The sequence below is a fragment of the Ictidomys tridecemlineatus genome, chromosome 10, assembly GCF_052094955.1.
Source record: "Ictidomys tridecemlineatus isolate mIctTri1 chromosome 10, mIctTri1.hap1, whole genome shotgun sequence".
Lineage (NCBI taxonomy): Eukaryota > Metazoa > Chordata > Mammalia > Rodentia > Sciuridae > Ictidomys > Ictidomys tridecemlineatus.
The window spans coordinates 29,050,948-29,064,765 of record NC_135486.1 but is presented as its reverse complement, the minus strand read 5'-3'; the positions used below and the strand labels follow the sequence as shown (position 1 = coordinate 29,064,765).

General features: G+C 37.1%; 1 protein-coding gene across 3 annotated transcripts; it reads left to right on the top strand.

The window, feature by feature from the left end:
• The first annotated feature begins 7,245 nt into the window (after positions 1 to 7,245).
• Positions 7,246 to 12,480, top strand: Znf281 (zinc finger protein 281). 3 transcript variants are annotated; one of them, XM_005330381.4, is made up of 2 exons: positions 7,246 to 7,404; positions 7,627 to 12,480. In XM_005330381.4, the coding sequence occupies exon 2, from the start codon at positions 7,645 to 7,647 to the stop codon at positions 10,336 to 10,338; it is 2,694 nt and encodes an 897-aa protein (XP_005330438.2). In that variant the 5' UTR covers positions 7,246 to 7,404; positions 7,627 to 7,644; the 3' UTR covers positions 10,339 to 12,480. The 3 variants fall into 3 exon arrangements, with proteins under 3 accessions (XP_005330438.2, XP_021585567.2, XP_040133120.2); XM_021729892.3 differs by having other exon boundaries at positions 7,260 to 7,404; positions 7,631 to 12,480; XM_040277186.2 differs by having other exon boundaries at positions 7,269 to 7,417.
• The last annotated feature ends 1,338 nt before the right edge of the window (positions 12,481 to 13,818 follow it).

Here is a 13,818-nt window from a genome sequence, read left to right as displayed (position 1 = left end):
TTTAAATAAACCAACTCTTGTGTTTAAAATTATTTTAGGCTTTTACTAAAGTAATAGGAATCAAGAAAAAAAAATACAATCTTATCCCAAAATCTAATCAGTATTTTATTTATGTATCTTATACAGTTGGCTTTCCATATTTATGGGTTCTATATCCATTGATTCTGCATCTGCAGATTCGAACAACTTTAGGTCAAAAATATTTTAAAAAACATTATATCTGGGGATTGGGGTTGTGGCTCAGTGGTAGAGTGCTTGCCTAGCATGCGTGAGGCACTGGTTTTGATCCCTGGCATCACATTAAATAAAAATAAAAACAAAATAAAGATATTGTGCTCATCTATAACATATATATATATATACACACACACACACACATATATATATGTGTGTATATCTATGCTGAACATATATAGACTTTATTCTTCTCATTATTCCCTTTATGCTTCTCATTATTCCATATATGTGTGTGTGCGCATATGTATGTATATGAAAACACTATACATTAGCTAAACAACTGTTTACATGCATTTATGTTTTGTTAGGTATTATAAGTAATCTAGAAATGATTTAAAGTATATAGGAGGATGCACACATAGTATTATATGCAAATACTATGCCATTTCATAGGAAAGACTTAAGCATCCTTAAATTTCAGTATCCTCGGGAAATGGAGGCTCTAGAAACAATCTCCCATGGATAGTGAGCAATAAGTATGTTTAGATCCTTACCCAAATGCAGATTCTGTCTTCTGCATTTATAGTCATACAATACACGGAATGCCATATTCCACCTCTTCTGTTGATAGCATCACATTTTTCTAGTTTGCCTCTTTCTTGCTTGATTCTGTACTTACCTCTTCTTCTCATCTTTCCCTGTAGGAAACCGTGACAGTTCGATATGCATCCTTGGACATCTTTATCCTGTTTAATCAGTTATTTTTTGGAATGAGGAAAGGGAGAGATTTGTTTTTGTTTTACAAAACTGAGAATATGTAATATATAATGTTTTTTCCTCCTGCTTTTCATTTAACAACACATAGACATCTCTCTAGACCAATAAATAGAGTTCTAACTAATTTTTTTAGCTGCCTAATTTTCTGAAGGATGAAGATGCTACAATTTATTCAACCATTCATGTGTAGAAAGGCATTCAGGTTGTTTTAGTTCTTTGTACACAGTGCTGCAAAGAACAACCTTGTGTACTATTGTTTCTAGGGGATATGGTTCCCAAAATAGGTATTTTTTTTTTAAGTGAAAAGTAGGCTGGAGCACGATTTATAAATAAAGTACACAGAGTAATGCCACACATTCAGAGATATTCAGTAGATCGTGATAATGATGAAAATATTTGACTATGTGGTTACCTAGCAGCCTTTTGATGGGAAAAGATATGTTTCCAAGCAACTGGAAAGTGTATATCATTGAATAAGAATTTGTAAGCAGAGAACAAAAGACAGAACCTGACCCAAAGCAACTGAGAATCATTGTTATAAAGCATATTTCCTGTTGTGCTTACTAGGCTATCTTAGACTGGTAGAGTCTGATTACTGGACACTGAGTCCCTAACACTATGAATTAATCAAACTGCTCTCTATTGTTTTTTTAAACAAACCTGAGTTTTAAAAGGTCTCACCAATTGCATTATCTTATGGCTGGTGAGTTAAAGAATTCTGAGGTGTCTAGATTAGGCAGTGTGTGTGAAAGAGCATTACATTAGGAGTTCAACACTAATCTTTGGCTTTGCCAACTTGTCAGCTTTGTGGCATAATAACACCATGCTGCTTACTTTGCAGTATTGTAGTGGGTAACAAATGGAATTATGTAAATGAAAGAGCTTTGCGAAAGCTATACATATATTAGCATTGTTAATATTATTCTGATTCTTGAGTAGGCAATGTCCTGTGTACCTAGCACCTTTCCTGTTCTTTGTATCACCAAGAAAGAAAATACTGCCACTTAAAAGAAGATTGATTTTGTAACAATCATGAACTACACCATAAAAGTAGGGAACAATCAATAAAAAAAAAAAAATAGCAGACTAGATGTCAGCCATTGAGCCCATCTGCAGCTATTGTTCAACGGACTTCCATAACAATGAAAATATTTACAAAGCTGCCTCAGCTTTTAATGTTTCATAGATAAATGAACATGAAATAATGGAGTATGGCTTTTTTTCTCCCTCTTTCCATTAAGTTTCTATTTTTAACTCCTGTACAGTATCAGATGCAATATCCTGATGTTCTTTTCCTAGTCCTGGCCCCTGCCCATAAAGTACACACATGCTTACAGGAATCCAACCACGCTTTAGATGTTTCCTGCCCAATTACTGTTATTTTCTGTGACTAAAACATTGAAGAAATTGGTGCCTCTATAAATAAATACTCCAAATATATTACAGATGGACATGTCTGTGGATGGAGTAGAAGAAACTACCCATCAGACATGGGGGTTCATTCATTTTAAAAATGTGGTATGCTTCTGGTATCCACTCTTTAGTAGGATAGAGCATTGGTATAAGGAGTTCCAGAAATCTCAGTGCCAGTTGAAGATTGGCAGTTGGTTCCTTCCAGCTGTTCTTAAAGGTATTCTCTCTGCAGGGATTTAAAAGTGGCCCATCATTATGGCTTAAGATGTTGATGTGTAGCTGTTTCTATTTTTTATTCTTCCCTTAGAGAAAAATAGGATGTTTTTCTAGTACTGAAGGGTTTATGAAGTTCTGCAGAGTTAGACTAAAATAAATTATCATAACTGTCATTAGCTAGTAACAGTGGTGGGGGAAACACCATGTGTGGGGTGTACAATTAAGTTAATTAATTAGTATTTTTATTGTTTTGCCTTCTGACTAGTTGTGGCAGCATCAAAAGGACACCTCAAGAGAGAGGTGCAGAGTCCTTGGAGTGATTCCCAGTTGCAGACTTTTGCATGATCTTTCACAGCCTTTCTCTTAGGGCTGGCTTATCATGCTGCTGGGTGTACATATGTTGAGGAAAAAGAGAAAAAACTTTCAAGATTGAAACTGCCTGTTCCTAAAATCCTTTTTCAGTTTAAATCCTGTTTCCAAAAGAGAAATTTTCATTGTTGATCATTTTGTGTTAGAGAGAGTTAAGCATATTACAATATAAAGTATATAGGTGACACGAAAGTGCAGTGAATAAAAATATTGAGACACACTCCATGTTCTCCTCAGCTGACTAAGACGTGAGGGAAAAATGTCATTCTGTTTTCTCTCCTTTATTTTAGAGATAACTTAACAAAAATACATAAATTATAGAAGTGATTACACCTATTATAAAAAGGCCTTTTCAATTTTTAGACATCATAACATGTAAACAGCTGGGCTTCTTTACATTTATTTATTTATTTATTTATTTATTTGAACCAGGCTTGAACTCTGGGGCACTCAACCACTGAGCCACATCCCCAACCCTATTTTGCATTTTATTTAGAGACAGCGTCTCACTGAGTTGCTTAGCTCCTGGCTTTTGCTGAGGCTGGCTTTGAATTCGTCATCCTTTTGCCTCAGCCTCCCGACTTGCTGGATTACAGGTGTGCACCACGGAGCTTCTTATATAGAATTCATAATACATGTTGTTCAGTTTTCAGGAAATTTTACTTAGAAAGTCATCTATTGCACAAAGCAAGATATTTCTATCTTATAAATAGAATTAAAGTTTGAGCGACCTTTCAATTTTTTATGTATAAAGCAAAATACGAAATAAAGAATTAAAATTTTTTGAAGAAAGAGGGACTATTAATTATGTGATGATTTTCACCTAAATTGGAGAAAAAAAAAATTTTCCTTGAAGTCTCTAGAATCATCTAGAATGGAGCAAACAAGTAGCTTGCAAAATAGGTGCCATCTAAGCAGCTTGAATTCAGTCTGCAATTCTAGACATCTTGACAAAATCTACTAGAAAGAGGATGGAATTGAGTATTGGCATTGAGCTTTGGGACAATATGTATACACAGTGAAAAAAACTGTACTTTAATTTTTTTTAAGTTGATGGCCAAAATGAGATGTTTTTGATTATGCAAAACTTTTCATTGATCTTTCTTATTAATACAAATGCATATACTATAATAATGTTGGTTTCTGAAATTATAAAGATAATGATTAAAACTGGCAAGTTTCATTGAACCAACATATCATATTAATGTAAAATGTTAACCATAGAGGAAACTGGGTGGGGTATAAGTGAACTCTCCTCTCACTTCTATCTTAATTTTTCTGTAAGTCAAAACTTGTTTAAAAAAATGAAGCCCATTAAAAAAGAAATAACAAGAACAAAAATGTTTCTGATTTACATGACCACCTTGTTCTAAAACTGTTTATCTGTAAGATGTAAGTATTCTGAGGTAAAAAAATATTAAAATATTCTTATAATATTTTCCTTTCAAAGCCCCCTGTTCCTGCTGATGGGCAGAACCACAGACTCTGGGACAGGAGTTCCCTGGGTTTCTCCTTTTCTAGCAAAGCAATAAATCTTCTTTTTCCTTTTTCTCAAAAATATTTTTTTCTTTTGGAAATATGCTATTTAACTATTTGGATCATTTCCATATTTAGACTAGACTCCTATTTTATGTTTGGTTTATTAGTACCTAACAAAATCATACCAACATACATTTTTATTTCCTCCCCAGACAAAAACATGGCAAAATTTCTGTTCCATATCGTCTCTAATAAGTTTAAGCACATCATTTATTTACTTATAGACATTAAGATTTTTAGGTTTAAAAGTGAGGATTAATTGTACATACAATTAATTAAGCATTCTCTAAAGCTGAAAACTAATAAGTAGCAATTCTTGGGGAACTTTACTACATATAGGATACAAAAAAACATCTATGTACTTCACAAAAGCTAATGATATGAAATCTTATGTCAATTTTTTATCTTAACTCGAACTGGTATTTTAAATATCATTTTAAAAATTACTCATACTTTTTACCTTAAGTTTATCTTGTTAGTGTTTTAGGTTTGGTAGTATGTGTGTGTGTGTGTTTGTGTGTGTGTGTGTGTGTGTGTGTGTGTGTGTGTGTGTGCCCGCGCGCGTGCAGTGCTGGGGATAAAGCCCAGGGCCTATTATATGACAGGTCAAGTGCTCTACCACTGAGCTGTGCCTCCAGCCCTGGAGAGTTTCATAATAATTTTTGTATTTTTACCCTACCAAAGATTGTAATAAATATATTCCACTTGCTGCAGTCTAAAACAACACTTAGTAATACTAATGCTTAGTGCTATTAATATTAATTACTTTGATGGCATTTTTTCTGAGTTTAATTTTCTCATCACCCAGCTATCTTTCAGAGCCTGATATTTTGATTTTCCTAATTACTATTCCATGTACTTGAGATGGCATTTTCTACTTCTAAAAAATTGAATAGCACAACCATTGTAAGTGATGTGCTGGTATGTTATCATATAAATGCTCAAGGTACAGCTTCTAATGTTGAAAAATAGGAAAATAAATTGACCTTGATGAAGTGTGTCTTCTTTTGTCTCTTCCCAGGAAAGTTTATTTCAGGTATTTCTACTGCTGAAATGATTAGCGTTAACAGCTTTTCCCCTCCATTTTATTTTACAGGGACTCTTCATCTTCCTGATATATGGGGTGTACAACACAGAGGTAAGTCTGCTTGGAGTATCTCAAGGCTGACAGAGTGAATGAGAGAAATGACAGGTTTCTTATCTTGATAACTGAGGAACAAAGTTGGCTTTTCATATGAGTGTCCTACTGCCCTTCATGCTTGGACTAGCTTATATGCATCCGAGCTTACTATTAAACACTGACACCCTGAATAAAGGGACAGCCTCATTTCTCACAGGTATTGACTAATATTTTACTACTGCCTGGAGTTCTTGAATTTTCAGCCTTTAACACTTAGCTATACTTGACAATATTAAAGTTTCAGTTTAAATGGTGGAATGCTTATATGTCATTGCATGGAGTTAGCGAAGTACAATTATTTCTTATCTCAAAATGTTCATCAAATATTGTCTTTTAAGTTTTTCAGGAAAACTCAGAGAGTCCCATAAGTATTAGTAAATGATATTTATGGTTTCAATTGTGAAATTTCTTAAGAGAAGTTATTTGCAAACCCTAATTATGATAAGTTTATTTAACTAAGGAAATATTATAAGAAAATGGACTTATAATTTCATCAAGAAAATATACTATGTAAATAAACTATTGTCATAACTCTAGTTCTTTTATTAAAATTTTCTGTGGTCTATAAATATCCTCAGGGAAGTTGCTGGTTTAGATTTCTGCTTGCTTATTATGAAAGTGTCTTTTCTAGGGACTGATTAAATGCTTTTTTTTTTTTATATAACTTTGACTTCAGCATTTTACTTTATACTTTTTCCTTAACAGAAAATTTTGTGATTTTGCATTAATTTGTAGGAATTCTATATTAAAGTGGAAAGAATGGATCCAATCCAAGCAGAGAACTTAGAAGGGCCTGCTGGACAATGTTTCACAAATAATATAAAGGTCAGATAGCAATACAACGTGGCAAACAGATTCATTAGGTAGAATGAAAAGGTATGTGAACATTTAAATAACATGTGATGCTGATGAAGTAAGTGTGTGGGTGTGTTTTACAGGACGGCTGCACCTGGATTACACACGGATTCCCTTTCCAGTAGCCTTCAGGTAGGTTGGCAGTAAGACAAAAAATAATTTTTTTTTTTGCAACGGTACCTCTATTGCGGTTTCAAAGTAGATTCCTCCTATAAATGCAAAGGATGCTGATTATTAGTGTTTCCAAACTAAAAGGGATAATAGAGATATCAACAATAAATGTTGGGCATTGAAGTTTAATGCTTTTAGATAGAATTAAAGGTGCCTTAAGTGATCCACTTTGGGGTTTGTATTTTGGTTCAATACCTGGATTGCAAACCCTAAAGTGAAGAAATCCCCAAAGTTCAGTCCTCAGTTTTCCTCACCTTCTCCTCCAACCCCTTTCTCTGCAGCTCCCACGCCACGCTGCAGTAAGGATGCCCCCTCCCCCGCCCCAACTTCCCGCCCCTTGGGTTCCACCTCCTGGGCGTCTTTCCCCTAGAAGCCCTCAACAACTTTCATCTCCTTCAGTGTAGTCCACCAATCATGTCTATTCTCCTCGGAAACCCCTTTCAGTAGGGTTCCAAATCCCCGCCCCTCCTACCCTGGTGTCCCTCAACTCCGCCCAACCGCCCCAGTGATTGACAGGCAGGCCGGGCGGAAACTGCGGCGCAGGCGCCGTGAGTCCGTAGAGCTCCCCTCTGGTCGGGTCGAGGGGTTCCCAGCAGACACCGCGCCGCGGCTGCGCAGTACAGGGGAGGCTTTTAATTCCATTGTGGAGAGGACGGCGTTATTTTTATTAACTGGAGGCGACGGCGGCTGCGGCGGCGGCGGGACCCGTAAGTGTTGCCGGTGGGTCCGGGAGGAAGTGGTCGAGGCTCGGGGAAGAGTCACAGGGCCTTGCGTGCCGGTGCCGGAGGCGACGGGGCTGGGAATTAGTGCTGGGCGCGTTGCGGTCTGGGCGGCGGCGCGGCGGGGTCCTTAGCGCTGCGGTGGTCCCGGCCCGGGGCCCGGTTCCACCTCCTTTCCTCCCTCTTCCCTCTTCCCCCTCCTCTCCTCAGCCAGGCCACCTCCGGGGTATGAAAATCGGCAGCGGGTTCCTGAGTGGCGGCGGTGGTACGGGCAGTAGCGGTGGTAGCGGCTCCGGCGGCGGCGGCGGCGGCGGCGGCGGCAGCAGCGGCAGCAGCAGCAACAGCAGGAGAGCAGAGATGGAGCCCACCTTTCCCCAGGGTATGGTTATGTTCAACCACCGGCTTCCCCCGGTCACCAGCTTCACACGGCCGGCGGGGTCGGCCGCCCCTCCCCCGCAGTGCGTGTTATCCTCCTCTACCTCCGCAGCCCCGGCCGCTGAGCCCCCCCCTCCGCCAGCCCCGGACATGACTTTCAAGAAGGAGCCGGCGGCGTCAGCCGCGGCCTTCCCTTCGCAGAGGACCTCCTGGGGATTCTTGCAGTCTTTGGTTAGCATCAAGCAGGAAAAACCCGCGGATCCTGAGGAACAGCAGTCCCACCACCACCATCACCACCACCACTATGGGGGGCTGTTCGCTGGAGCTGAAGAGAGATCTCCAGGCCTAGGAGGAGGGGAAGGGGGGAGCCACGGCGTCATCCAGGACCTCAGTATTCTCCACCAGCATGTCCAGCAGCAACCAGCCCAGCACCACCGTGATGTATTACTGAGCAGCAGTAGCAGGACTGATGACCATGGCAACGAGGAGCCAAAGCAGGACACTAATGTCAAAAAGGCAAAGAGGCCAAAGCCAGAATCTCAGGGAATCAAAGCCAAGAGGAAGCCAAGTGCATCTTCCAAACCTTCTTTGGTTGGTGATGGAGAAGGTGCCATCCTCTCCCCAAGTCAGAAACCTCATATCTGTGATCACTGTAGTGCTGCTTTCCGAAGCTCCTATCACCTGCGGAGACATGTCCTCATTCATACAGGAGAAAGACCTTTTCAGTGCAGCCAGTGTAGTATGGGTTTCATTCAGAAATATCTACTGCAGAGACATGAGAAAATTCATAGTAGAGAGAAGCCCTTTGGATGTGATCAATGCAGCATGAAGTTTATTCAGAAGTACCATATGGAGAGACACAAGAGGACACATAGTGGAGAAAAGCCATATAAGTGTGACACTTGCCAACAGTATTTTTCAAGGACTGATAGATTGTTGAAGCACAGGCGCACATGTGGTGAAGCCATAGCGAAAGGAGCCGCTAGTGCAGAACCTGGGTCATCAAACCATAACAATATGGGTAATCTGGCTGTGTTGTCTCAGGGAAATACAAGTTCTTCAAGAAGAAAATCAAAATCAAAAAGCATAGCTATTGAAAATAAGGAACATAAAACTGGTAAAACAAATGAATCACAAATTTCAAATAATATAAACATGCAGAGTTACTCAGTAGAAATGCCTACTGTGTCTTCCAGTGGAGGCATAATTGGCACTGGTATAGATGAACTACAGAAAAGGGTGCCAAAATTGATCTTTAAGAAAGGAAGCAGAAAGAATACAGATAAAAGCTACCTTAATTTTGTGTCACCGTTACCAGACATAGTTGGACAGAAATCCTTGTCTGGGAAACCAAGTGGCTCACTTGGTATAGTATCAAATAATAGTGTGGAGACCATTAGTCTTCTCCAAAGTACAAGTGGTAAACAAGGTCAAATAAGTAGTAATTATGATGATGCCATGCAGTTTTCAAAGAAAAGAAGGTATTTACCAACTGCCAGCAGCAACAGTGCCTTTTCTATAAATGTAGGACACATGGTCTCCCAACAGTCCGTCATTCAGTCTGCAGGTGTCAGTGTTTTGGACAGTGAGGCACCATTGTCACTTATTGACTCTTCAGCACTAAATGCTGAAATTAAGTCATGTCATGACAAGTCTGGAATTCCTGATGAGGTTTTACAAAGTCTTTTGGATCAATACTCCAACAAATCAGAAAGCCAGAAAGAGGATCCTTTCAATATAACAGAACCACGAGTGGATTTACACACCTCAGGAGAACACTCAGAATTGGTTCAAGAAGAAAATTTGAGCCCAGGCACCCAACCACCTTCAATTGATAAAACACAAGTGTTGCAAGAATACTCCAAATACCTCCAACAGGCTTTTGAAAAATCTACTAACGCAGGTTTTACTCTTGGACATGGTTTCCAATTTGTGGGTTTGTCTTCACCTCTCCACAACCACACTTTATTTCCAGAAAAACAAATATACACTACATCTCCTTTGGAGTGTGGTTTCGGCCAATCTGTTACCTCAGTGTTGCCATCTTCATTGCCAAAGCCTCCTTTTGGGATGTTGTTTGGATCTCAACCAGGTCTTTATTTATCTGCTTTGGATGCTACACATCAGCAGCTGACACCTTCCCAGGAGCTGGATGATCTGATAGATTCTCAGAAGAATTTAGAGACTTCATCAGCCTTCCAGTCTTCATCTCAGAAATTGACTAGCCAGAAGGAACAACAGAAAAACTTAGAGTCCTCAACAAGTTTTCAGATTCCATCTCAGGAGTTAGCTAGCCAGATAGATCCTCAGAAAGACATAGAGCCTAGAACAACGTACCAGATTGAGAACTTTGCACAAGCATTTGGTTCTCAGTTTAAGTCGGGCAGCAGGGTGCCAATGACCTTTATCACTAACTCTAATGGAGAAGTGGACCATAGAGTAAGGACTTCAGTGTCAGATTTCTCAGGGTATACAAATATGATGTCTGATGTAAGTGAGCCATGTAGTACAAGAGTAAAGACACCCACCAGCCAAAGTTACAGGTAAGGTCCCAGAAGTGACCAGGCTGGGGGTCTTCTAATGTAATTTTGTTTTATTTTGAGAACACTGCCATTGGAATGTTTCTACACGATCCTATTAAGAATAATGTAATGCCCTTTCAATGCAACTTTTCATATTTAGTTTATTTTGTTAGTGTGATTTTAGCTCTGTTTGTATTATGATTTTTAATCAAAATCAATAGATTAAAAATAGTTTGACATTCAAAGTGACAATGTTTAGCAATCAAATTTACATGTATAGATTGTCAGGGAATAGCCCAAAACTTTTAAATGCAAAAAAAAAAAAAAAATCCCCAAAAAATAAAAACAAAACAAAAAAAAAAAACCTAAAAAAAAAAAAAATCAAAAAACAAAAACTACAAAAAAACAAAACAAAAAAAAAAACTTTGTTGCTAGGATTAAGGTTATTCTAATTGCTTTACTCTCAGGAAAGTGTAATAACGCATGGGAATTCTGTACGTTATCACCGTAATGGAATATCCAATTTACAAATAGTATGATATACATTTCATCATTTAAGTAAGGGATCGAAAACATTTCAAATTGCTCTTTCTGGGCTGGTATAATATACATTTCATCATTTAAGTAAGGGATCGAAAACATTTCAAATTGCTATCTCCATCTGGGCTGATTCAAAATTCTGAGATTGTTGGCTACCTATATTTTGTTGCAGCTTTTTAATGTACTCTGAACTTCCAAACCACATTTCATTCCAGCCTGGTAGAACAAATTTTCTTGGATCTTTGATCAAAGCCTGGAATGATAGCTTTAATAAAAGGAGAAGAAAAAAAAAAAAGCATCCTCTAGTTATCCCAACTATAACAAGGCTGTAGTTCCATTAAGTGATTCTATTGACATCTAGTACAATGTTGAAGCCCAAGTGGTTGGTGGGTTCCAGTTTTAGAACCCAAGTTGGAATCACATAATTCATTGAAATTTGGGGTATGCATTATTTATTATACATGGCTTGAAAAACATTCTTTTATTGTGTTATTATTATATCACCTTCACTTATGTGTTTTGGTTTTAACCTATCCTCTTAAGAGTTCTGGGCCTGCTTTGTTCCCTCTTCTCCCTATCATTTTAGAATGATAAGTAATTGATTATGCATTTAAATGCCTTATGGCATCCAAATACTAAACAGTAGGTTAAACATCCTCAACCTCACTTTTTTTTTTTTTTAAAGCAAACCCCAGATGGATATCTATGTATAATAAAACTGCATGGACTCAGAACTATAGATTTTAATAGGGTTGTGATTCCACCTGGTGACATAACTCGTGAGGGATAAGAGTGTGTATTTAATAATGACATCAGAACCTCTTTGTGAAATTGCAGCCTTTAATGTACATTTTTAAAGGAGGGTGTGTTAGTCAGTATTGTACAGGGGGTCTTGTAAAGTCATCAAAACTTGCTATGAACGCTAATTGCCATTTAAAGCTACTGATAGGCAGTGGCTCTGCTCTAAACCACTTTTTAGCAATTGTATTTTTTTCCTGATTATATTTTTTAATGTACTTTGATGTTTATGCTGATGAGTTTTTTATGTACTTTTGGTGATGTTTCAGTCTTATGTACTCTTCTGACGTCAGAAAAGTACCACTGGTTGTTTGCAGTCTTATTGTGTAATCAGCCTACCACAGGCTTCCATGTATAATAAAGTAATTAATATTGTGCAAGTGTGAAACACTTCTGTTATAAAAGCAGTGTTTGGAAAATAAGAAATTATTAAAAATGGTTACAAAATACTAGTTAATTTCCTTTCCCCATGTTCCTCCCTTTAGCTAATTTTTAGCAGCTACAGGGTCACCAACTTGTCATTGAAATATTTTTAGAAAATGTGTTTAATCCTCTTAAATACATTCAGTACTAAAAGTCTGTATTTCTTATTTCATTAAGTGCGGTAAGTTCTGTTGGGTACAGAGTACAAGCTGTAATTAAAGGATGGAGAGAACCTTTACCACTGTATCTCTTAAGCTGTATGATTTTTCTCCAGTTTTTTTTTTTGTCTGTTTTATACAGGTTTTGAATTTCTTTAACTTTTATTGTGTGTACTGAATACTGCATATGTATTATTCTGATTGTTTGCTCTAGTTTACTACCAATAAAAGTCCTGTTAATCACAAAATTGAAGAAAGGAGATATCACTTTAATCAGACACATTTTTCAGAGTTTTCTATGGACTACATTTCATAAAATAGTCACATTAATGGTATAACCTGCAATTTAGGAACTTGCATTTTTATTGTATTTAAAAAGTATTTTATGTTTCTAGGTTTATTTTATTTGAAAATGGGTTAAATATTTTGTTGGAGGTGCACAAAAATATGGAAGAATAAAAGCCTAATATGTGAATTAGAACATGTTTTAATGAATTTGATTAGCCACCCTAAATATTACTCTTGAGAGATTACTGTTAGAGGCTTTATTTTTAAATCAATATTTTAAATCCAATACTTTTGGTTCAAGGTGCATCCTTTTTTTGCCTCAGGTTATTTTAAAATGACAGGATAACATGTATAAATGGTCGTCAGCATTTTGGGTAAGAAAAAAGTAGTGTTAAGTCAAAATTAACTTACAAATTGAAAGTATAGGTATTAGGGAAGATGCAGAAAAGGTGCTTCTGGCTCAGTGGTAGAGTACTTGTCTAGCACGCATGAAGCTCTGGGTTTCATTCCATAGCAGTGAAAGAAAAAAATAGGTGTTCCAATGTAAATATGTTAACTTTTAAAGATGAACGAGAAATTGGCTTAGACATCTGAGGTCATGAGGAAATTATGCTCTGATATTTTGTGGCCACAAATGTTGAGGTATTAGGAATAAAATATTGAAGAGTAGAATAGGTCTTGGATGTTTTGCTTCTTAAATATATGATAGTATTTTAGGGAAATGATTAATCATGTATATTAAGCGTAAGCATGTGCCCATATGATTAGGAAATAATATAGATTAATTCTCTGTTGGTATTATTTCCAGATTTAATTGTTTTCTTGAACTCATTGTTAAGCAGTCTTCACTGCTTTGAATAAAATTTTAATTTCATTGATTCTCCATTGAAATCAAATTCTTAATTTCCCTGTACAGATGATTTATTCCTCTCCTGAAGATTAGTCCTAACAAGTTAATTTTTTTTTAACCCACCCCACTACCTTTTTTTCTTTTGTGGAATATCTGTGTCTGAATTTGATCATTTTAAAATTAAAGATTTTTGCTTTTAACATGTTGGAAACAGTGCTTTGGATTTCTATTTTGCTACTATAAATTCAGAATGACTAACATAATTTGGCAATTGATGGTTAGTAATTTGTGAGGTAATTTAATAATGAGAACAAAAATGTGGAAAAGAAATCTGTGCTTCTAGTTTTTAATTGCAAAGATATAAATATTTCTGTACTTAGCTTTCTGTGTTAACAGTTATCATATAAGAGAGATAAAAGTTTTTTTTTTTCTGGTATCTGGTAGTTTG